This window comes from Scedosporium apiospermum, assembly GCF_000732125.1.
Source record: "Scedosporium apiospermum strain IHEM 14462 chromosome Unknown SEQ_SAPIO_0110, whole genome shotgun sequence".
In the NCBI taxonomy this organism is placed as follows: domain Eukaryota; kingdom Fungi; phylum Ascomycota; class Sordariomycetes; order Microascales; family Microascaceae; genus Scedosporium; species Scedosporium apiospermum.
The window spans coordinates 2,068,150-2,090,332 of NW_015971811.1; the positions used below are offsets into that span (position 1 = coordinate 2,068,150).

General features: G+C 51.6%; 3 protein-coding genes and 2 pseudogenes across 3 annotated transcripts; 3 read left to right on the top strand and 2 right to left on the bottom strand.

Moving 5' to 3' along the window:
* Positions 1-206: 206 nt before the first annotated feature.
* SAPIO_CDS7501 (uncharacterized protein) lies at positions 207-2,310 on the bottom strand (the record flags this gene model as incomplete). Its single annotated transcript, XM_016789352.1, has 4 exons — positions 207-914; positions 987-1,934; positions 2,033-2,091; positions 2,238-2,310. The coding sequence occupies 4 exons, from the start codon at positions 2,308-2,310 to the stop codon at positions 207-209; spliced, it is 1,788 nt and encodes a 595-aa protein (XP_016641179.1).
* Positions 2,311-5,244: 2,934 nt separating this feature from the next.
* On the top strand, positions 5,245-6,096 carry SAPIO_CDS7502 (annotated as a pseudogene; the record flags this gene model as incomplete).
* A 9,727-nt stretch (positions 6,097-15,823) lies between these two features.
* On the top strand, positions 15,824-17,032 carry SAPIO_CDS7503 (annotated as a pseudogene; the record flags this gene model as incomplete).
* Positions 17,033-18,469: 1,437 nt separating this feature from the next.
* On the top strand, positions 18,470-19,646 carry SAPIO_CDS7504 (Uncharacterized protein; the record flags this gene model as incomplete). Its single annotated transcript, XM_016789353.1, has 2 exons — positions 18,470-18,539; positions 18,715-19,646. 2 exons carry the CDS (start codon positions 18,470-18,472, stop codon positions 19,644-19,646), a joined length of 1,002 nt encoding a protein of 333 aa, XP_016641180.1.
* Positions 19,647-19,878: 232 nt separating this feature from the next.
* SAPIO_CDS7505 (uncharacterized protein) lies at positions 19,879-20,757 on the bottom strand (the record flags this gene model as incomplete). Its single annotated transcript, XM_016789354.1, has 4 exons — positions 19,879-20,132; positions 20,231-20,277; positions 20,352-20,431; positions 20,539-20,757. 4 exons carry the CDS (start codon positions 20,755-20,757, stop codon positions 19,879-19,881), a joined length of 600 nt encoding a protein of 199 aa, XP_016641181.1.
* Between the last annotated feature and the right edge of the window lie 1,426 nt (positions 20,758-22,183).

A 22,183-nucleotide genomic window follows, 5' to 3' on the forward strand; every position in this document is an offset into this window, starting at 1 on the left:
AGCCCATTCCCAATGGTCCAGTTACGTGGAAGCCTCCCCTCCCTTCATATCCGGAACGCCAGAGAAAAGAAAATCATAACTCAAGAAGATGTTCCCTCGCCTCCTAACCATATCCATTACCTACGCCAGCACAGTTCGTTCCCTATTCCCAGATTCCCGTCTCTTTCCCTAAGACCAAACCAAGTTGTGTGTTCCAGCCCCGCCCATTACGGCTTACGATATCCTAATTCGTCGGCACTACTCCTCGCCGTCGAGGTCCCGTACCCCGGTGAATACGGCGTCATTCCCTGACCTCGTCGAAAACCGTCCGAAATGGCGGGCATGGCCGACGAGCCTTCCTCCTCGGACTCGTACGCGGGCGGTAGATCGTGGTGCATGGCGGGGTAGGAGTACTCGGCAAAGCCGGCAGATTCTCGCATCGAACCCCGACGCCCACGCATGCTGGTCAACAACGGGTCGAGTTCGCGGTCTACTACGGCTGTTTCTCTCATGGCGTCGCCACCAGCTACGAGGTTATCAACCATGGCGACGGCCGCACGCAGTTGAGCCAGGTCCTGCTCCATCGTGTTCGACGCATCGGATTGTGACCGCCGCGTACGTTGCTGCATTTCTCCGGTCGGTTCGGGCACGTCCGGAATGTCGACCTGCTGGTAATGTTGTTGATGCTGCTGTTGCTGTTGCTGCTGCTGTTGCTCCATGTCGGTACAGCGCTGGTTGGGAAGACCGGGAATCAGGCGGCGGACGAAGGCGAGGGCGGCTTCCCTACGCCGACGGTGGCGCTCTAGTCGTCGACGTCTACGCTCTTGGTGGAACTCGGCAATGCGGCGTCTGTAGCGGACGGCGCAGAAAATCGAGGCCACGATCATCATGAAGACTAGAGCGGGCATGAGGCTATCCGTAGGCGACGAATTGCTCTAGGTTTTTGCTTTGCGATTAGCTTGGTGATATTGGTATGTATGGATTTTGGATTGTAATCTAGAACTTACCCTGCCATCCGACTGAATGGGTTTCGTTCCGCCCTTCTTCGAATCAGGTTCAGAGTCACCCGGCTTGCCGTTTCCAATGCCGCCGTCATCGCCAGGTATTTGTGTAGAGTTGTCGGGGTTAGAAGGCGAGTCATCGCCAAGAGGAGGAGTGATGGGAAGAGGCGGCAGGGTCGAGTCATCCGACGGAGTCTTGGGGAGATGGCTGGTAGAGTCGTCGGGAGAACAAGGACAGAATAGAGGGCGCCAGGATGGCCGCCTCAAGGGAATGTGTAAACGAGTGCTACTTTCGTTGGAGCCCTCGCCATCACCGTGTAGGGATGTTTGATTAGGAGACTTGAACGCAGAGTCCGAGTCGGAGCCCACAACATTGGAATAGGCTTTGGCAGCTATGCCGGCAACTCGATCGAGGAAGTGCTTCATGATGCACCTAACTTTCCCTCGGCACGAAGACGCATTGCCCGACTCGGATTGCCTAACGAAGGATTCCAATTCTTTAATCCGATGGGCGATTTCGCGTTGTTGATAGCGGAGGAGCTGAATTTCCTCGATAGCGGCTTGGACCTCGCTGTCTGGGTCATCGTTTTCACTTGCGGGAGCCCAGAAATCTCTTTGAGTCGAACTTATATCAAGGATTGGGGCACTGGTGGCCTGCCCATCCACACTAAGAATCGCAACGGGACTAGACTGATGGAAGTTTACGGTGAATATTACATCTTCGAGATGCGTGCCGTCGATGGAGTCAATCTGGATGGTGATGCTTTCCCGGACCGGCTTATCGTCGACGTCGATACACTGGAGCACCCAGTTGGTAATTACTTCGGAACCATAATCTTCGAAGATCGTTTCGCGACCGGAATGTCCGGCGAGGGTGGCCAGGGACTGGCCGTTGAGCTGGATGTTGGAGAGCCCGCATGGTTTATCGGATTCGAAGAGGGTGAAGAGGAGAGTCTACACAGAAGAAAAGAACGGCACAGGTTTCAGAACTCGAGGCACAAACACGGGCATCACAGACAAGACAACAACAATACGGAAAGGGGCCGACGTACCAGTTCCCGATCGAATCCATAGTCGCCGAGGTCGAGGGGGATAAGAGCAGTTGCGGTCTCTAATAAATGGCAATGAGATTTCAATGTTTTATTTCGGATCGGAGCACCAAGCAGCCTCTTCTTCTTCTTCTTCCTCCCAATCCACGTACTCGAGGAACATCACCAACGACAAGATCCAAAATAAAATCGTGATGGTTAAACTCACCCTGAGCATTCACATATCCAAGACCGCTCAGCACAGGCAATACTGCCAGAGCAGTTCCGGTGAGGCCGCGCATTCCGGCATACCTATTGCCCATCCAGGGCCACCACGTCTTTGATCAATCACGAGGGGAGAATCGGGAGTGGAGGAGTGAAGGCAAGAAATCCAGGCTAACAATCCCGATCGTGCGGGCCAAGACAGGTAAAACGAAAAAGCGCGCAAAGCTCCAAAAATAGGGGCGGAGGGAGCAAACTCTCAAAGTGCCCCCAAAGTTGGACTGTCTGCCCGATTACGAAGGCAGCCGAAGAGCTCGACCAAGAGCGGAGGAGCAAACGGTAGGGCAGGTGTCTTGTCGGACAAAATTGTCAAATCGCGAGGAATCCGGCGCTGGGGCTCGCGGGGGTGAAGAAAATGGTTGCCTGTTTGAATTTTGAATTCTGGTGTTTAAAGTTGGAGACGGGAGATGTGTACATTCGTGCTCACAATTCCTGCGAAGGATTGATTGCGTCTGGTTCTTTCCAAAGTCGCGTAAAATGGGGGAAAACGGGGTCGGCATCTGTGGCCAAGACCAAGACTGCTCCGCCCCCCTCCTCTCATTGATTTCTCCCTCCTCTCTCCCTCTCCCCCTCTTGCCTCCCCTCGTCAGTGCTTCCACCCGCTCCTCACCTCACCTCACCTTATGTGTGTGACCTTCTGGGCCAACTTTTGGTGACGTCCCTCACAATTTTCCCACATTTTCCCTTTCCCTCTTAACTGCATTTGTCCGTGCCAATGCAGGCCAGGGTTCTGGGCAGGTTATCGTCCAATGGGCGTCGATTGATCCGTGGGCTGACGAGTCTCGCATCCAATACGAAGAACCCGTCTGCCAAACGCCCCCGCCCACGACTTGACTCAAAAGTTCCAGACCTTGCAAAGTGGTAGAGCCAGTGACAACGGCAGTGTCGAATAATAGAGGCATTGTGGTGGGCAGAACACTGTCGACGGTGTCCTGATCCAGCGTCATCACGCCTCACCGGCCCCCAATCGAGCACGCCAGAACACACATAACTAAACTATTGGGCTATTCTCTCGGCACGTCGGAACTGGCAGAAAACATCAACTCACTAAACTAGTTTACTTCACAAACTATTTCCTAGCTGGCAATACACGATGTAAACTAAGATTACTCTTTGACTGTTTGAATGGGGGATATAGTCAAGGTGGTCACACGTGGGCTCTCAAGCATTCAAGCTTAAAGCTCTGCCCCATCCCGTTGCACGCCCACGCACTCCACCACCTGGTCATTGGCGTCATACCTTTGCAAGCTAAAACGATTAATATGGTCGGAACTTGTCGTCATTCAATCCGCCGGATTCGACCAACACAAAGGAGCTAGAACTGCCCATGCCCAGCGGAGAGTTTCAGACCCAAAGGAAGGCTGCGTTGGAGTTCTTGTGAGAGCCTCGTGCAACATGTGGACTGCAATATTTCTAGAGATACAGTCGGTCGGACTTTACACACGACTTTGCCTGGTCGAGGGAAAGCTGCACTTGCAAACCGCGAGTGGTTGAGAAACTCGATCGCCTGCCTGACACTCTTTCGTCAAAGGAAACCATATCCCCCAATACACTAAATTATTTAGACAAGAGGAACCTACTACAACTACGACGCCAGCAAGAAGTCGTCCTTCTATTTGTTTATTAACCGGAAGCTCCCCACGCAAGAAGGCTTAAGGTTAGCGTCAAGGCGGACTCATCTGTTGGCATGGTTGAGCGCATTTGAGAGATACATAGGCTCAGAAAGCCAACTTGCCCTCCCTTGGCTTACACCCACCAACCCCTGCGGCCAGACCCCATCCTTTCAGAATTTTGCCTAGATGTTGCCAACAGGATGTAATTTTCATGTCACTTGGACTTGAGCAATGCAACCTCCATGACTGCAACAAAGTGAAGCAGGTGACGACCTGATGGGCTGACAAGGACCATAAGAATATGCACCTTCCCACACAGGAAGAAAAGACAGAGAGGGAGAAGGGCTCGACGCTCAACTTCGATTTGTTCATTAATGACAGGCCCCTTTTGCTACGAAGGGGTGTGCTTATAAGCTAACCCTTTGGATCACTCACCTCGTCTCACGTCTAGTGCTAGCGGTCTAATATCCTCACCGGCTCGCCCAGCCGCGATATCAACTCACTGCGTTTGGCTTGTTTGTGTGGGGAATACCTGGCCCATGGGGGCATTCCATGGGGGCATTCCATGTGGACAGGGTCTCTGTAAAGGAACCATCATCGACTTCGATGAAACATGACACGCGAATTCCGCCGCAGGGGATCCGGGTTTGCAGGGTCTAAGAAAGGCTCTTTAAACATGGTCCGGCCAGATCTTCCGGGTGCCCCCGTCGCTAGTCCACTTATGTAGCGCTGACGACTCGATTCGAGACCGTCCCATATTTTATTCTTCTGTCCATACGTTTCGCCAATTTCTTTCTCCTAGAGCACCAGGCAGAGAGCGTGGCTCGGGCGGAGAGGTGGACGTCTGGGGAGGCGAAGGGAAAGCGAAAGGACTCCTCAGAATTGCGTGCGACATGCAGTAACCGCCCACTCTTACCCGAAGAAAGAAAAGTATTTTAGCGGTGTTTCTTGCGAGTGTCGCTTTGATATAGTGCCTGTATCATCTCGATTTAGCGTGCGATGTTTGTTGATAACATGCAAATTGTAGATGTGGCCGGCAGACATGATTTGGGAGGGAAAGGGGAGGGAAAGTCTTGGTGAACGAGATCCGATGATTTCAACGAAAACCCACACCGTCCCATCCCGCTTCGCAACCTCGGCGCTAAAGGTGCAAACTTCACCCCGAGCACATCAATACCTCAGTCAATCGCTCACAAACAAACCCCAGCGAGCCCAGCCCGAGAATCACCCAAGTTGCCGATAAATCAGTAATGAGACTACGGTAAACTCGACAAAAATAAACGGAGGTACTGCCCTATTATGTGCATCAGAAACCTCCCGAGCATGCCACTACGAGCCGTAATGCCCCCATCACAGCCGCTGCAAACGGCGCCCTGGCGTGCTCAGTTCCTCTCCCACCTCACCAAGCTCGCGCTTCCCGTATGTTCCTTCAGCACCATCCATGCCACTAGCAACAACAACGGCACCATCGCCGACGCATCCTCATCATTCCCGGTGGCCACCACGGCCACGACTTCGTGGGTGCCCCGTGTCAGAACCGTTGTCTTTCGCGGCATGTGGGGGACACTTCCGGAAAACGAAAATAACCCGGCCGAGAGGAACCCACGCATCTACGAGAGCGATTTTCTCTCGCTGACGACCGACGCAAGGATGGACAAGGCGCAGGAAATTTCGCTGGAGGGGGAAGAAGGCCCAGACGGCACGAGAGGCACGGGGGGAGGCGGTCCCTTCGAGGCCGTATTCTGGATTCCTGACGCGATGACGCAGTGGAGATTCAGCGGCAAGGCGTACCTGCTAGCACCCGACGTCGAGTCCGACGGTGAGGCGTCCGTGAGGGTACGGGAGACTCTACTGGAGCGCATGAGGCGGGTTGGAGATGGGTCGTTTAGCTGGGAGAGGGAAATTACAGGGCACTTTGGCAACATGAGCCCGCTGATGAGAGGATCTTTCAGGAACCCCCAGCCGGGACGTCCCGTGGCGGAGGGCACCGGAGGGGAAGGGCTCGGTCTAGGGCAGAAGGTAGAGGACCTCGGAGATGAGATTGCTAGGAAGAATTTTAGGGTCGTAGTGCTCGTGCCGGATGAGGTGGACAGGGTTGATCTCAGCGAGTTAGGCAAGGCGAGGAGATGGAGATATCGATATCTTGGTAAGGATGCGGATCCCACTTGGGAGACTACCGAGGTCTGGCCATGATCTAGGAAGGAGAAGGCGAGGCCCCGCGAAGTATACGAAGTACGGGAGAAAGAGGGGCAGAGAAGACGAGTGGTTTCATTTCATCTCGTTCCACGAGGTGATGAGAAATGCAGCGCCTTACTCTTTTTTTTTTTTCCCAAATGATGACTACAACGTTACGCTTATACATCGACAGATATCTCAACGAGATCTCGCCCGTGCCTTGCTCGAAGGAAGGCAGACGCCGCATGAGATGGGGCGAAGACGGGTCTAAATGGTACCTGAGACTACACTCCACCAAACGCCGAACCCCCGTTTCAAGTACGAGTGAGGTTAAAAAGCCGCATAAGTTACTGCAGGAGGACAGAAGCAGCAAACTTTCACCGTCTAATTGCCATGCAGTCATTCAGCTATCATCGACTGTCGGCCTTAGAGTCCCTCGTATATTACGGGGCCGCGATCAGGGACTTTGGTGGTTGGTTTCTCCAGGGGTGAATGTGAAAGAGGGTCTTCGGGGTCAGTCAAGTGCGCAGTAGAGGAGGCGGTTTTGGAATCATATGGGGTAATAAGAAAAAAAAGGCGTCCTTAAATTTGACATCCAGTTTGATGTTTACGAAAAGGAATGTGATGAGAGAAGCAATAGGAAGGTAATATTCGATGGCACACCAAGATGGGAAATGGAAGAAATTTCGAAGAAACCTGGTTGATGGTCTCCCGCATCTGTCCTGTCCGGAAGAGGCAGGATTGGCCAGGGCTCCACGTTGCAAGGGTCCCACGATGTGCTGGTAGCATCCTCGAGGGCTACACTTGCGGTGGAAAACGTGATGCACCAGCAAGAGAAAAGAGATTTAGTGTTTGATATTCCTACCGCCCGCCGCACAAGGAAGGCGGTGGGATTCCGTTCTGTGACCGAGAGCATCAAAGTATAGGAAGTGGGTAGGGCGTGTAATCTACGATTGCCAGCCATCAGCAGATCGAAAGGCTGGTCTAAAAACGAGATCAGAGATGGTGCTGGGAGCCCGCCAGCGGTGGGCCAATCCCTCGTAAGTGATCTACATAGCACGGAAACTGTAAAGGCCGCAGAAGCAAGGGTCCTGCTCAACCTGTCCTGTCTGTCATACTCATACATTGCCGGAGGCTGGTGGGAGGGTGAATTAGGGCAAGCTGAGCCGCGAAATGTTTTCTGACCTCAGCCCGTTTCTGCCGGTTTGCAAAGGGCGCACCAGGTGGCTAACTGACAGAGTGGGGATAAGCTACAGGTAAGTGACACTTCGTCAAGGAAGTTTCGTGAAGTACACTAGTCTCAACTATAAAACAGGGTCGGTTTTAGGGGGAACTGCGAGGTAGTTGAGTGGAGTGTACACTACTTCGTACTTCGTATACATACACTAGATTATTTCCATCGACGCCAAGATCGCCGATGATGAACGGCAGCGTTCTTGCGCTTCCCCTAGCGTTGAGGACGTGCTCTAACGCTTGATAAATGCCTGTCCTGTGCTGCATCCCGCCCGCACCGTACGAAGTATGTGTTGAACTGTGTTGGTCCGTTCAGGATAAGGCAACTCTTCAATCAAAAGATGAACATCAAATCGCTAATAATACTTCGATGTTCACTTGTCCATCAATCTAATCAATGGGTGGAGTGGGGGAAAACGGTGCGATGGCGATCCCGCCGTTCGCTCCTCTGCCAATAGCCTTTCCAAAGCTGTCGAAGCTTCGTATCCCTATCAAGTCGGAGACAGGCAGTCTCGCCTCGCATTTACTGTTACTCCACATCCGATGCTTTGACGCCCGGAGGGAGGTGAGGTGATGCTAAAAGAAGTAGGTTGCTCCGTTTCCCTCCTTGGTAAACGGGTACGGGTAGGGCCTCCTTGCTTGATACTGTACCACTCCGTAAAAGTAGGATGACATTGATGATTGACGACGCCTTGAGAAGACACTCGCGGAAGGGGCCATGATTAAGGATTTTCGGATCGTGATACATAGTCATACCCTCACTCAACCTACTCTCGCTCTTTAGATATATCGAGACAGACCTATTTATAGTGTAAACTGGGGTTCAACTACACTAGTTTAATGACTCCCCCAGTCTACGCTACTTGTAATGTACTCCTTCGCAACATGGTTGCTGTTGTTAGCGTTTGGCAATTGATTGATGCCACGTGAGGTTTAGGGCCTTGGATAGGGCATGGAGCCATTCATCAGAAGCTTCATTCACTAGTCTCGCCCGGCCTGGCTCGCAAGTTGGCAAACTCGAATTGCGTAGCCACATTGTTACCGCTCTTTCTGGTCCGTTTCATTGAACCCTCCAGCGGACCGGCCATGATCCCTGAGAGGGAATCCAAGATGTGGCACGCTCCGATCGATGGAGTCATTTCGCGTTGCAATACGTTGGATATATGCATGCACCTTGGTCATCTCCGCGTCGATACGACATCGAGGATCCCTTCCATCGAAGAGCAGGCCGATTGGAGTAAACATTCGTCTTCGAAGCATGCGTACAGTACGGAGTAGGCAAGCGGAAAAAATTTCCCCTTTCCTGCAGCTTTCTTACTTCGTAGTGCCATCGATGATGCATTCGATTAAGGGGAGATTATTGTCGGTCGTCTTGCGTGTCCCCCCCGCTTTCGTCCCGCTCGATTCAAGATGAGCACAGCTCAAGCAAGCAGGAAGCACTGTTCACCCTGCGTCCAAAAATTAATCCTCACCAACAATGAGGTCGAATTTGATCAGTTTACAAGCCCGGATCCTCGCTCCATTCAACTATTCGAGGGGTACTTCGGGTACCTGAGGTACAAGGCGGTACACTAAGTCGCAGGTGGGGAAGAAATCACCGCAACGGCTCCGCTTCCAGGCCAAGACAATTGGACTGACAACGGCGAAGTACTTGAACTTGCAACTTCAGAGACATCAATTGATCATTCGTTGGAGAATGCTTGACAGCGGAGGGATGGACATGTGGGTACTAGGAATGTACACTACAGTATGTAACAGGAGCGTGTTGTCCATGCAGAGCAGGCACATATCCCGTTCGACCAGAAGGGCAAAAATGAAGGTACGAAACCAGAAGAGAAAAAGGGAAAAAAGGACTGAAGGGGGTCTACGAAGCACCAAGCGGCCCATTCAATCCTATTATGCACTAGGGAATGATTGACGACGGAAAAGGGGACGGGAGGTTGGCCGGATGTAGGGTTCACGCCGCCATAGATCCATTCGGACGCTGCTGCAGATACGCAGAGACCAATCGAACCTCGGAAACAGCGTGCTCGTAATGCCATGCCACACAGAGTGATTGATGCCACCTGCCATTCGACTTGTCGGCACTTGAAAGTTGGCGTTGCGAGGCGGGCGCCGTCTCATTTTGCGGAAACGGGCCCTGAGGCCTTGGAGGCATTGTGAGCTTGAGGGAAATGAGCAATACTTATTACTCGCATGACACTCAGATGTCTCTCCATAACGCCACACTACAGAGTCCTGAACACCATGTTAGGGGGTGAGTGGGGGAATTGGACGACTCCGTACCTGTGTTCAGAGGGTTTTGTGCCTTCGAACCACCCGTGGATGCTGCGCCCGGCCAGTCATACACAGGGAATCAGGGGCCCCAAATTTTGCTCAAAAGAGGGCCCTCGATGGACCCGAGCAAATGACTTCGCCGCCCTCTAGCCAACCGTTCCCCCGTCGTCCTGGATATATTACACGAAGTCAACGTTGAGGAGATGAGGCTTGACTCTTGAGGATGATCGCTGGCGCTTGATTCGGCCCGCATGGGGACTTGGAGCCTAGAGGCTTGGGGAAGCATTCGAAGGGCTGTGGAACACTCGAAGGGCTTGCTCAGGTAGATGGTGTGTTCTTGGCGTATACTCTTAAGAGGGGAAATCAGTGCGAGATTGCCCTTGAGGTCTTTTCTGGAAACAAGGGCAAATTTTGTTTTATTGCCAACATCTTAATTTGATGGTTTGAGAATGCGTGGTCTGTTGAAGTCAAGATCGAGATGGCACTAATTCTGCAAACACTAAGACAAAATGTTTGCCAGGCCAAACTACTTCATATGAACTACTCCACACACATCAAATCATCAATGATCAATAGACCCTTCCTGACCCAGAAGTCCAAAGTATACTTCGTACAAAGCGGTACGAATCGTGGGGATGAAGTACCTCAGTACCTCGGTACACCATAAAGTACAATTGTACTTCGTACGATGCCAGCATTAATGCACCAGAATGGCAGCGGGCGGGAAATTCCCCACACCACGCTAAGCAGTAAACGGCTGTCGATACAGTGTGAGCGGACGCTCAAAAAAACAATGAGCCCGCCCGCACGCATTTCAAAGATCAACCGGCGCTAAACTGCTTGATGCCAATGGCAGAGCCTGGGCTAGGCTCAGGTGTGGTCCGCCCCATGCTGTACAACCCCACGAAGTGGTAAATTTAACATCGATGATGAGGCCAACCTTCTATTGCTTGGTGAGAGAAAAGAGACCATTTCATCGTCATACATTGATCAAGTGTTAAACCGCTACCCCCTTCGTACGCATTTTACCCCCACCAATGTGATAGCGTGATATTCCTAGGATGTAATATTACCTCCACCGAACCGTGTCCGTCGTCATCTTGTCTCTTCGACTCGTTGCCTTCTGGAGTCAAGAAGATAAGATTACCAAACGCTCAATTCTATAATAACCGGCGTACGGAGTAGTATCATCCAAGTATCCAACTAATACACACTGGAAAACGGTCTGGTAATACGTACCTAACGTGGACTCGGTGAAGAAGAAAAAGCTCCGGGAGTGCCAAGCCTTTTCTGAAATTTCTGAAAAGGAAACCAACACGGGAAGACCCCAGAAACATCGTGGTGGAGCTCGGCCAACTCGGCCCGAGAATCGTCGCAAGCGGTCGAGCTGTCTCTTTTCTCCTCTTAACTGGACTCAGGAGAATGAATAGAGCGCCCGAAGACAGAGGATAACGATATTCACAGAGTCCCAGCAGCCCATACCGACTCTGCCCATTGTGTACGTCGTAATAATCACAAATTCTTAATCCTGGCCCAGTACGTCACAGGACCATCACAAACCCCAGAGATCAATCGAAGTTCCACTTCATCCGGGGCGAGAGACCAGCTCAACCGTTTTGAGTATTACTTTTGCAGGGATGTAGTCGATCTTTTCTGTTCTTGGGCGGATCGAAACTACTATTACACCTCTGTATGCCAAGGGATACTTGAACGCTCGATGGATGGATAGTTTTACGATTTGATCAAACGATTCATTCTTCTTGCTTTTTGTTGCAGTGGTGCTACACAAGACTCATTCGGGATGGTCAGTCAGGAGCCAACCGACCAAGGCAAACAAAGACATCAAGGAAGAGCCTCGGATCTCGTTCCGCACTGTGCGCCTTGACTGGTGTTTGCCCTTCTGAGGACGACGCACTCAAAAGCACGGAACAGAACCGGGCGTGCTGACAACCCTTGCCCTGCGTTGCACCACTTGCAAACATACACTCGCGTTGAGTGAGTGACAGATCATAAAACCCCGAGACGGCTGCAGACATAATAACACAAATAAGTCCGTATCTCCGGCCATGATAGGTCATCGAAGACAATCCTCTCCCTTGCAGGTAGCATGGGGCAGAGGTTCGGACATAAGCTCCACCGTCCTCGAAGGAACAAACATCCTGAATTGAACAGATAGAGGATCGTTCATGAGCTGGAGCCTCACTTGTACAATATCCTATTATCGACCAACCTACAAAGGTAGCCCCAAGATCCTTGCAAACTGGGATTTGTGGCTTCAACAGAGTTCACAGGTAGCTTGAGGCTTTCGGCCACTGTTTTAAACTAGTTGGGAGGCGGACTCTAACGGCCCAATGGAACACCACCCACCGTATCGCATTTACAGGGGTTCCCATCGAGGGTTAAAGGAAAAAAAAAAAAAAAAAAAAAAAAAAAAAAAACGAGGGTGAGGGCGGTGCAACACACCCTTAACGCCGACGCCGAAGGGTTCAGTTGGCTTTGTGCACTCAAAAAAAGGACATACATACAAGCGAGCTGGGGATTTGAAGCCGGAGATTCTGACAGTCAGGTCCCCTACAACACAAAGTGGCAGCACGGACTTCGGCGCCGACGATCACTAAAGGGAACTTACGTGAACGAGTATTGAATTGATTGAGGTGTTGTTGCTGGCTTTCTTGCCAACGCCGTAGTCAGTCGAAAACCACACGAGCCAAGAGCTCTGGAGAAAAACAAACATGTGTCAGATGAGAATGTTATCCGATCACACACAGCATATTAACAGTGGGAATTTCTCAAGCCACGAGGAGTGCCTGGCGTGTGGATTTCAACATCACTAATCATGCGCTCGCCAGCCTGGACCAATTTACCGGTGGTCTAGGAGGCGAGATGGATTTTTTCAATGCCAGACGGACGATCTGAGGAGGCCAGGCGCAAAACATTGGCAAGAACTACAATTATCGGCGTTGTTCAAGATTCTTTCTCGCGGACAAGTAGTGTAGGAAGTGTACTTGTACTCGCCCTTCGCCGTGTACACCACAGAAGTACTTCGTACATGGTCATTCGTAGTGGTTTCTGGGATTGGTGATGCATCACGGAGACACTACTGCTCCTTACTTCGTAGAGCGGGGAGAGTACCCTCTATAGAGACCAGAGAACTAAAACTACTGCATACTTCGTTCTCTTCTCTGGTTGGGTAATCTGCGACGACGGTCGTCTCTCGATGCGTCTTTGTATTGATGACACCAACCTTGCCTCCCCCATATTACGGCTTCTGCTAGTCGTGTTCTTAGTCAAGGCTTATTTGAAGAACTAAGTGCTAGTGCTCTTCTTCGACTCCTACGAAGTAGTGTACGAAATAAAGACGATTCCTGGCATGACCAACGCCGCTCAATGCTCCATGTGGAGCTGATCCAATTTATACGTGGGGAGTTTTTTTCGTTTGCCAACCGGAGAACGCGGTGTACCCAGAGTTCCATCGAGGAAGGTAAATGGGGGTTGGGCCAATGGCCGCCTCAAATTACTGACCGTCATCTTGATATGTTTACGATGGGAATAGGGGAATCTGAATACTAGTAGTGTAGATTTACATAGGTAGGTGAGAATGCATGACATCGAGGACCCCACGTCGTAACAACTAGGCCAGGTGGGGCGGGGAAACGGCGCGAACGCGAAATATCGACTGTGAGTTTAGGGCTAAGATATCGAGCCAGCGTAGTGCACAAGTAGTGCCTCCATCTAAGCCGGGATGGGAAGGAAGGACGGGCAGTAAAATTTAGGACGGGAGAATGGAGGGGCGGGTGAGACGGCGGGTAAGGGCGGATCGTGGATGATTGTGTGACAAGGCAAGGAGCGGAGCGGATGTACATGATGCCATTAAGTCAATAGCATTGCTGAGGGTGTCTTCGTTGTGTCTGTTTATGTTTTGAGTCGTCTTTATTTTCGTTGGGCAGTGCCATCAGACACTTGCAGGTAGGGTGCAGTGGAGGATCAATACCTCGATGGCGCAGAATACCGATGGAAACAGGAATAGCCCTTTGCCATGCCAATAGCGCCTCTCGGATCCCGATAGGTCAAAATCTTGCCGTCATGTCAAATGCAAGTTCGATGCCTCTTGGCGATGAGGGTTAGGTCAAAATGTAAGGCACAATAAGTGAGAGTCAAATCTGTAGTCATGGCCGTGAGGGTCAAACACAAGCCCAAACCGGGTTTCATGATAATGTGGAGCTGTGTTCCGCCTTGACGACAAAGCGACTACGAAGCATGTATATTTGTCAGTGAGAGATCTCATTCTGATCCCTGTGCCATTGGACTAGCGATTGGAAGAGACTCGACGAGGCTGGCGTACTGGCAAACACGCTCGTGATTCTTAAAGACATCAGTCCGTTTCGTTGTAGACAACTTACAGGGTGTGATACTGCTTGGGAACACTCTATCCATTTCGGTGTTAATATCGAGCAACGCTGATGAGAACTGCTTCGTGTCCCGATCGCGGTCACGCCTCTTTCTCAAATGCAGAGACGGAAGGAAGCGGGTGACATTGTGCACTTCGCGAACGTCATCAATGTATACTTTGTGATAATGGTGAACTGTATTTCGTACTTCGTTCGTGCTTGGCTGGTCAGGTCGACAACTCTTCCAGTGTACCCCAAGTCTGGCGGCTAGGGTCTAGTGTCTGCAAACTGCCACTGCAACGCCTGGCAGTGTGCAACATGGGAAATGCTGGGGTCCCATGCCAGAACGAAGTACTCATGAGAAGCCTGTTGGAGGGGGATTTTGGACGTACGAGGTACGTACTTGGGTGGCAGTCAGGCGGTTGTGGTCTCGACCCTGATGTGAGGGAGCACGGATTCCGTACCAATAATCCCCCCGTTAAAACAGGCGGGACGCAATAAGCTATGAAGAGAAATAAACGGAGTGCTCACCCACAATTGAAGTGATTGTATATTATCTTCCTCTGAACACAAAATGGGGAAAAGCGGCAACATAATAAAACTTAAGACTATGTACCCTGTAGTGAGCATCTAATGTCCCTATCCCGATTAGGTTATCAAGGACATGGAGGAAATCCTAGCCTAGATGAACGCTCGATCCATACTTCGTACGTACGATGTCGTAGTTATGGCCCATGGATGAATGGAAATGGAGAATGAGCATGAGAATTGATGCCCTATATTCGTTGCCCGCCTTCGGGGTCCCCACCCACCCACGTTTTCCCCTTGCGATACAAATTGTACCTCACTACCTTTGTACTTCGTTGGGGGTGATCGCGCGGAGTTCTCGAGTACGAAGTACAAAAGTACAACAGTACAACAGTACAACAGTACTTAGCAGACGGGATAGGGTACGAGGGTACAAGTTGGAGGGTACGAGGTACTTCGTACTGTACTTCACGATACAACCCTCCAGCGTGTTCAATGTGGTCCATTGTCATTGTCCTTGCCAATTGCTATTGTCCGTTCCCCCCATCTCCCCTCTCCCGTGGCCCCGACCCTTCCCCCCTTCGTCTAGCTGATGATCCTTCTTTAAAAACTGAAGCAGGGTTAAATCAACCTTCCCTCGCACTAGTCTCATTCTCTATATTTCAGTCCTCTCCTTCCATTGTCTTCCAACCGTCCACCTTGCAAACAACGCAACGTCTTTGGGCAACCCATCCCGACGACGTGTTTATTGTTTTTGCACACGACTCGAGGATAGGAGGATCGTGTTGAATCACGACTTGCCTGGTTAGTACCATCACGACCGATCTCGCCGAGGTCCGCGGACTCCGTTGATCTCGGATAATTCGACAGCCTAGATTCTCCGTGACCCTCAACGACCAAACAGGTCTTCACGACAACCGGCTCCCAAACCTCGCAAACCTCTCTTCTACTTTTCATCCGAGGCCGCAAGATCGAGTTATTCACCGCAGAATCGTCTTGTCCAGTATCGATAATCCCTACGGCTTTTAATCACTCCACTGCAATCGAACACCGCAATGCTTTTCCTATAGCGGCAACTATCGCCACTCACCCATTCCTCCTCCGCGCCCCACTCTCGAAGCATACTCCAGGCAAAGGACGATCATAGGCAGCCGTTCTTATTTTCCCGGGCGTAGGATATCGCTGAATTGAGAACAGCCGACTTTCTCAGCGGATCTGTACTCGTTGCATTGAACGTTAGGTCATCCAGCCTAACGTCCCCTTGACGAATTTCCAAGATTCCTTCCCCTCTCCCCCCAGACGATCATCGCGTCATGGCCATGGACGCGTTGAAGAATATTTCCTCGAATGTGCCGGATTGGTTACAGAGATTAGGTGAATTAAGTGGTCAGATTGAGCAGCGTCAGGTTGAGTTAGCGGCTCTTGGTGAGGCTGAGAAGAGTGCCCGGTCTATCAGAAACCGAGGCTCGAATGAGTCGCTTTTGCGAAAGGAGGATGGCGAAGTGGCACATCCCAGTCCGGGGCCTGACGAGCCCAACCAAGACAACTCGGAGCAGGCCCCTCAGCCGGCAACCCCTACATCCCCTGCCGATCCCGCGGTGACGTCGACCGAGCTCAAACAGCAGACTAAGCGCGCCATGGCAGTAGCCCAGGCCCATGCCAGAGCCCAGGTTCGAAAGCGTCATCGATCACAATCTATCGTCTCCGTCGAGGGCAACCCTGCAGCTTACCGGTCCCGAAGTATGATCATCGTGTATTACGACAGCTACGTCGAGAGCTTCTTCGAAGAGCTCGTCAAATTTGTTTCCGCCTCCCGGAATCTGATGCGTAAGGCCAAGATGGCTGCCAAAGTCGCACAAATTAAACGGTTAGCCGAGTTGGACAACCAGGATGATGACGATGACGATGAAGACGACCCGAATGCCCCGCCACGACCGCTGCCATCCATCCGATATCTCAGTGCTGCGCGTTCGTCCGCTCTGTCTCCTGCTCTTGCCCGTAGGGGCATGAGGGGGGCCGGCGGTGACGCCAACGATTTCTACGACAAACTCGACAAGGGCCTCGAATACGTCCAGAGCATGTCTGAGAGGGCAGCCCACCAGTTCCTTCGCGACGGTGACTGCAACGAGGAGATTGGCAATATTTCCAGACGACTGGGCGAAACCAAAGAGTTGGCCGACAAGGAGATGGAGAGGATATTGCGTGAAGAACCGGAGCTGGCCAAGGAGACACCTGAAACTCCCAAGTTCAGGACACATCGTCCACCTGCGGTGAGACGCGATCTCAGCTCGATGAAAGACACGGGCGTCGTAAAAGATGCTCGAGAAGCCAGGCGACCACCTCCGAGAGTCGCAGCCGCCGTTGCAAAGGCAATGGAATCGGGTGCACTCGAAGCCGACGACGATGATGAGGCCCTAGGAGATATGGATGCCAAGATCGTTGCCGATTCTCCACTCGTTGGAGACACTGGCGCCTTGGAAGTCGATCCCAAGGTGGTGGCTTCCACGCCCGCGGCTCCATCGGCTTAGGCAGCTCATGAACGGATAATACATCTTCCGTTTTCTTGAGTAATACTCCCAAAGCCCTGATCGTGCCCCGTGGCATTGATCTATCGCCATCATCCGTCTCGCCCTAATACCTTGGGAACCTCATACCTACACGACTTCGTCACAGCCTAGCACATTTACTGGCGATCGTACTTGGCAACATGTCAAAGATTGATCACCCACTTTTGGGTCTCTATATCTACGCGAATCCAACTCTATTTTCTAAACAGGCGGGGGGTTTACACATTGGACGGGACATTGCATAGCGAGAGACCAACATGTTTTTTTTTCTTTTCTTATTTTTGCTTAATTGTTTCCTACTTCGCTGCTGCCAGTCACTTGGACTTTCAAAACATCATGATGAAAATTTTTGGATTGGGCGGGTAAAGCAAATCGACTCTCTTCACGATAAAGGAAAAAAGAAAATCCGAACAGTTTTGCGAATTTGGTAGCGGGATGGCATTGTCTGATCTTGAGTCGGAGTTGGGAAAGTCGCCTTCTGCTCTGTTGTTGGTTTTTGCCTCGGTGCGCTCTCTCTCAACTGCTTTTGCCTTACCCCTTTTTCTGTCGTCCAGCTATATACTGCAAATATGGTATGTTTTGGGTATTGCCATTATACTCCACATTTCCTCTTGCTGGCTTCTGGTTCTCATCCTTCGCTACTTTCCTGGTCTGCCTTTCCATTTTTGCTGTTGGATAACTCTCTCGGTGTATCTCGGGGCGGAGACGATATCCTAGCTCCTTTCCTGGTGGACACTCTTCTCATCCGCCACTTTTCTTCTGTGGTTGGATTCGTATTTGCAACCGATCGCGATCGGAGTAGCATCGAGTCCGACGAGCCAGGAAATGGACGAGATTGCTCAGGAGATACGCGATGCAAAACCGGGAGGACCTTATCGTATCGCCCCCCAAAACATCTCGATTTCCTAGTTCCGCTTTGAGCTTTAATTTCTCGTTTTTCTCTAAGGTATTTAATGACTGGATATGATTGCAATGAACTTGGGCAACATTGTGCATTTGCTGGACGGTTTCAGCGCCATATATGTATCTCCATAGCTAGATATACAAAAAAGAACTTCTGTTTTCTCTTCTCTCGTCAAGATTAAACGTGCTCTTGCGCAGGTTTAGTGATTGCTGCAACGTACTTTGTAAATCATGGAGGGCTTGCTATCCTTCGATCAATGCTTCAATTGTCTCTAAGTTGGGTAGATGAAACGAAGCCTCCGGAGAACGCGCCTTATCTTAGCCCCTCCTCCCCCACAACCCCGCCATTAAAACAATGTCCAACTGCCTGTGCTCTCTTGGATCACCCAGGCCGACTTGTCTTCAGCCTTGCACAAGCCTCTTTCAATAACCTATTCCAATATTATCATAACACGGTGACCATTCAGAAGAGAGAACAAGTTTGAATCGAGCAAGATGGTCGAGAGCAAAGCCGCCGCAGAGGCGCTCATTCCCAAATTCAAGCTCGTCAGGGCACTCAACCAAGGTTCTTGCTTCCCAACCCTTGTTTTCCACTTCCCAAGACCCTTTTCACAAAACCAAGAACATGTTCCGAGAAGGAAAAAAAAAAAAAAAAAAAAAAGCTCATAATAAATAATAATAAATAAGGAGACCCTAAACTAACATAAGCAAACTCCTCACTCCTTCTCAACGATAAATAGACCAGGCTGGAAGAAGAATCTCTCTCCTTGGCGAAATCGACTCGCAGCCCGCCCTCCTCATCCTCGAGAGGGCACCGTGGCCAACGGACGAAGAGTATCTCGGCTCCGTTCCCGGAACGCTAGCTCGCCTGGCTAACCTAGGAGCTAATGACATTTACCACTGGTACATGGCCGCCAACGGCGCCGGCCTCACAGCAAAGCCGCAAGACTCGGGGAGCTTCTTTGCCGACATGAAGCTTAACCTCATCTACCCCTGCACGGAGGCGCACATCAAAAAGTACAGCAAACAAGGCGTGCGCTTCGTCACCGAAACGCCCGAGATCTACAGGGACCACGTGAGACCATACATGCAGAGCAAGCGCGAACAGGGTCGACTAAACTGGGCTTACAACATTATCGAGGGACGCAAAGAGGTCGAGGACGTTATATACAGGACGGAATTAGGCAAAGCCGGCGACGAGGGTTTCCTACTCTTGCCGGACCTGAACTGGGACCGCAAGACGCTCGAGGCACTGCACTTGCTGGCGCTGGTGGAGCGTCGCGACATCTGGAGCCTGAGGGACCTAAGGAAGAAGCACATCCCCTGGCTGGAGCACATGAAGGAGAAAGTGGTGGCGGCGACGGTGAAAACGTATCCTTCCATCGACGCGGATCAGCTGAAGCTATACGTCCACTATCAGCCGACCTATTACCATTTCCATATCCACATCGTACACGTGGCGCTCGAGGCTGGAGCCACACAGGCGACGGGGAAGGCGGTGGGGCTGGAGAGCATCATCGAGACGCTCAAGGTCATGGGTGCGGACGACGAGGAGGCTGGGATGGACTCTGTCGCTATGAGTTATACGGTGGGAGAGGCGAGCGAGCTGTGGGAGCAGGTGTTTGGGCCGCTCAAGCAGAAGAAGACGAAGACTGGTATAGATCCTCGATAGAGTTGACGAGCTTGTCGACGTCGGGGGAGCCTGGGCAGGGACCCCATTTGCCGCCGTCTCGGACGCAATAGATTTCCTCGTTGAGTCGCACGGTACAGCTCTTGGTGACACCGGCCTAATTTTGGGGTTGAAAAAAGCAAAGAGCAGTTAGCAAAAATACGATCTCCTCCTGGTGGTGGTGGCGCTGCCGATGCGAGATGCCCTCCTTTCTGCAGAATCATTCCCAGTGGGGTTATCGCGATTCGCTTACCTCCTTGGATCGTATTACGCTCTTGCGCAGCAAATCAACGCCATGGGCGCCGTCGTCGCCGGACGCACACTCGTTCAAAGCCTTGAAATCGATGGCGTGCTCGAGAGCGCAGTCCTGAATAAGAGTTCGCTCGGGTATGTGGGTGTAGTCTCGCGAGATGCACATGGTAAAGCCCAGGGAGATCTTAGGGTCGGGGTATAGCTCAAAGGCGCAGAGCTCGAGGATGTTTCCCATGCCTGTGTAGATTCGGGTGTTAGCTGGTGGCGTTTCGTAGCGACAGCGATAAAAAAAGAAAAGAGAGATCGAGATCGCCGTGGTTCACCGGGGGTCTTACACTCCTGGGGGCCATGTAGGCAAGCTACACCGTCGTTGTCGGTAGGTCTAGAGGGTCCGAGAAAGGTCCGATTAGTCGAGGTTCCTGACACGCAATCGTGAAAGACACCGGGTCCACTTACGTTCCGATAAATGAGAGGGTGAAGTTGACTTTGTCGTGCACTCTCTGCATTGCCGGCAAAACCATCTCTCTCAGACAGTCCTGTGCATCACGTTTACGTTAGCCCGAAGTCGGCCGACGGGTGAAAAGGAGGCTGGCAGTGACAGTAGCTGCGAAGGCGCGGCTGTGGTGGTGGGAAAGCATCTAACCCTCGCATCTGGACATTTGCTCATGACATGAGCCTCGAAAGGTACTAGCGCGCTCTCGAGGCGCGCAGAAGCATCGTCGCCGCCATGTTGGCTGCTTTTCGGGGGAGCGTCGGGGCTGGATGGGCGAGCGAGATAGTCCCAGTGCCACAGAGAATACCAGGCGACTAGGAGGATGGCGGAAAGCGCGAGCAGGTGTCTCGCGGCGCGGGATCGGACCATCGGTGACGTGGGCGGAGATGCTGTAGGTAGCAAATGCTTCTCGTTCGGAGGCATGTTCTGGGCGAGGCTGCCGTCAATACAGCAGTAAAGCGGTGGCGGTTGAAGTGGGTGATGATGAGGTTAACTTCAAGTCGGGTGCTAATCAAACGTGGAGGGATTTCTGGTGGGTAGTGGTTAAAGTGTTAAAGCGGGCTAGCTTATTTGAGGTGTCAACCGACTGATTGATTGATTGCTTTGGAGCTTCCATAGGACGAGCTTCGCAAAGTGGGTAAACGTCACTAACTATCAATATGCGTATGTATGTACTTCATATGTGCCTCAAGACTTGTACCAGACAGGCCACATCCCCATACAACTTCACGTATAATTAATATCTGGTTCAAACTAAGTACAACATTCTACTCCCCCAAGGACATGGACGACAAAACAAAACAATCGAGGAACTACGCATCAGGAAGCAGCTGCCTGAAGCACAAGAGCACATCACATGGGCGTCAGAGAAGACTAGAAACACAGAGGACCCCTCGAGGATAATTTCGTCAGGAAGGGCAGTGTTGACGTGCCGGATCCCCCATACGAAGTGAGAGTGAGAGTTACGAAGTTTAATCGACTCGAACCAATCCAGGGTGACTGCGTACCCTAACTTCGTAGACATCTACTCCGTACCTCGGCGCAATTTACCTCCGTGATATCTCACGCGCCAGGTTTACTGTTGCGATTCTCGGGCCTACATTATTTACATGATGTTGCTTTCGGCAGCTTGTCTTAGCTTGGGCCCTCTTAACTTTAGAAAGCCGCTGAAGGAGCTCGGACAAGAAGCTTACTCAGTGTCTTGAGAGAGTGGCGTGGCGGACATGGATACATTCCGCCGCGTCCCTCGCCGATTCATCAAATGTTAGTGGATTTCGACAGGTACTCCTTCTTGAACACCCCTGACCTTGGCTTAAGCAAATAAAGCCCAACGAGAGACCTCAAAGCAGACGGGAAAGGCCTCCTAGATTTGGGTCGTCTGAGATCCGAGCCTAAGCGTTAGATAAAGAATGATGAAGTGGCAGCCATATCCATTTTTCGTTTCTGGAAGAACGAGGAGTAGAGACCTTGGGTCTTTGTAGATTTACCCTTCATGCCTCAATAGGCTTGGCCGGCCATTAACATTGCCATCTGACTTGACGCCATCTCTGTGTACTTGACATATTATCCCCGAGAAAGATAGCCTCGAGCCAGGGCAATCACCGCTGGACTCATTTGCGTGGCACTTCGTCCCGCACCACAATTCGGCTCTGTTTAGTAGCATCAAATCCCCAGTCTCACTCCGGTGTGCCTTCGGCGCTACCGCCTGGAGGCCAGAGGATGGCTGGGCAACCACTAATCTTCGGTGTTACCGTGCTGTGCTGTCTTGGCCTGGCTGGCTGGCCAGCTGGCTTCC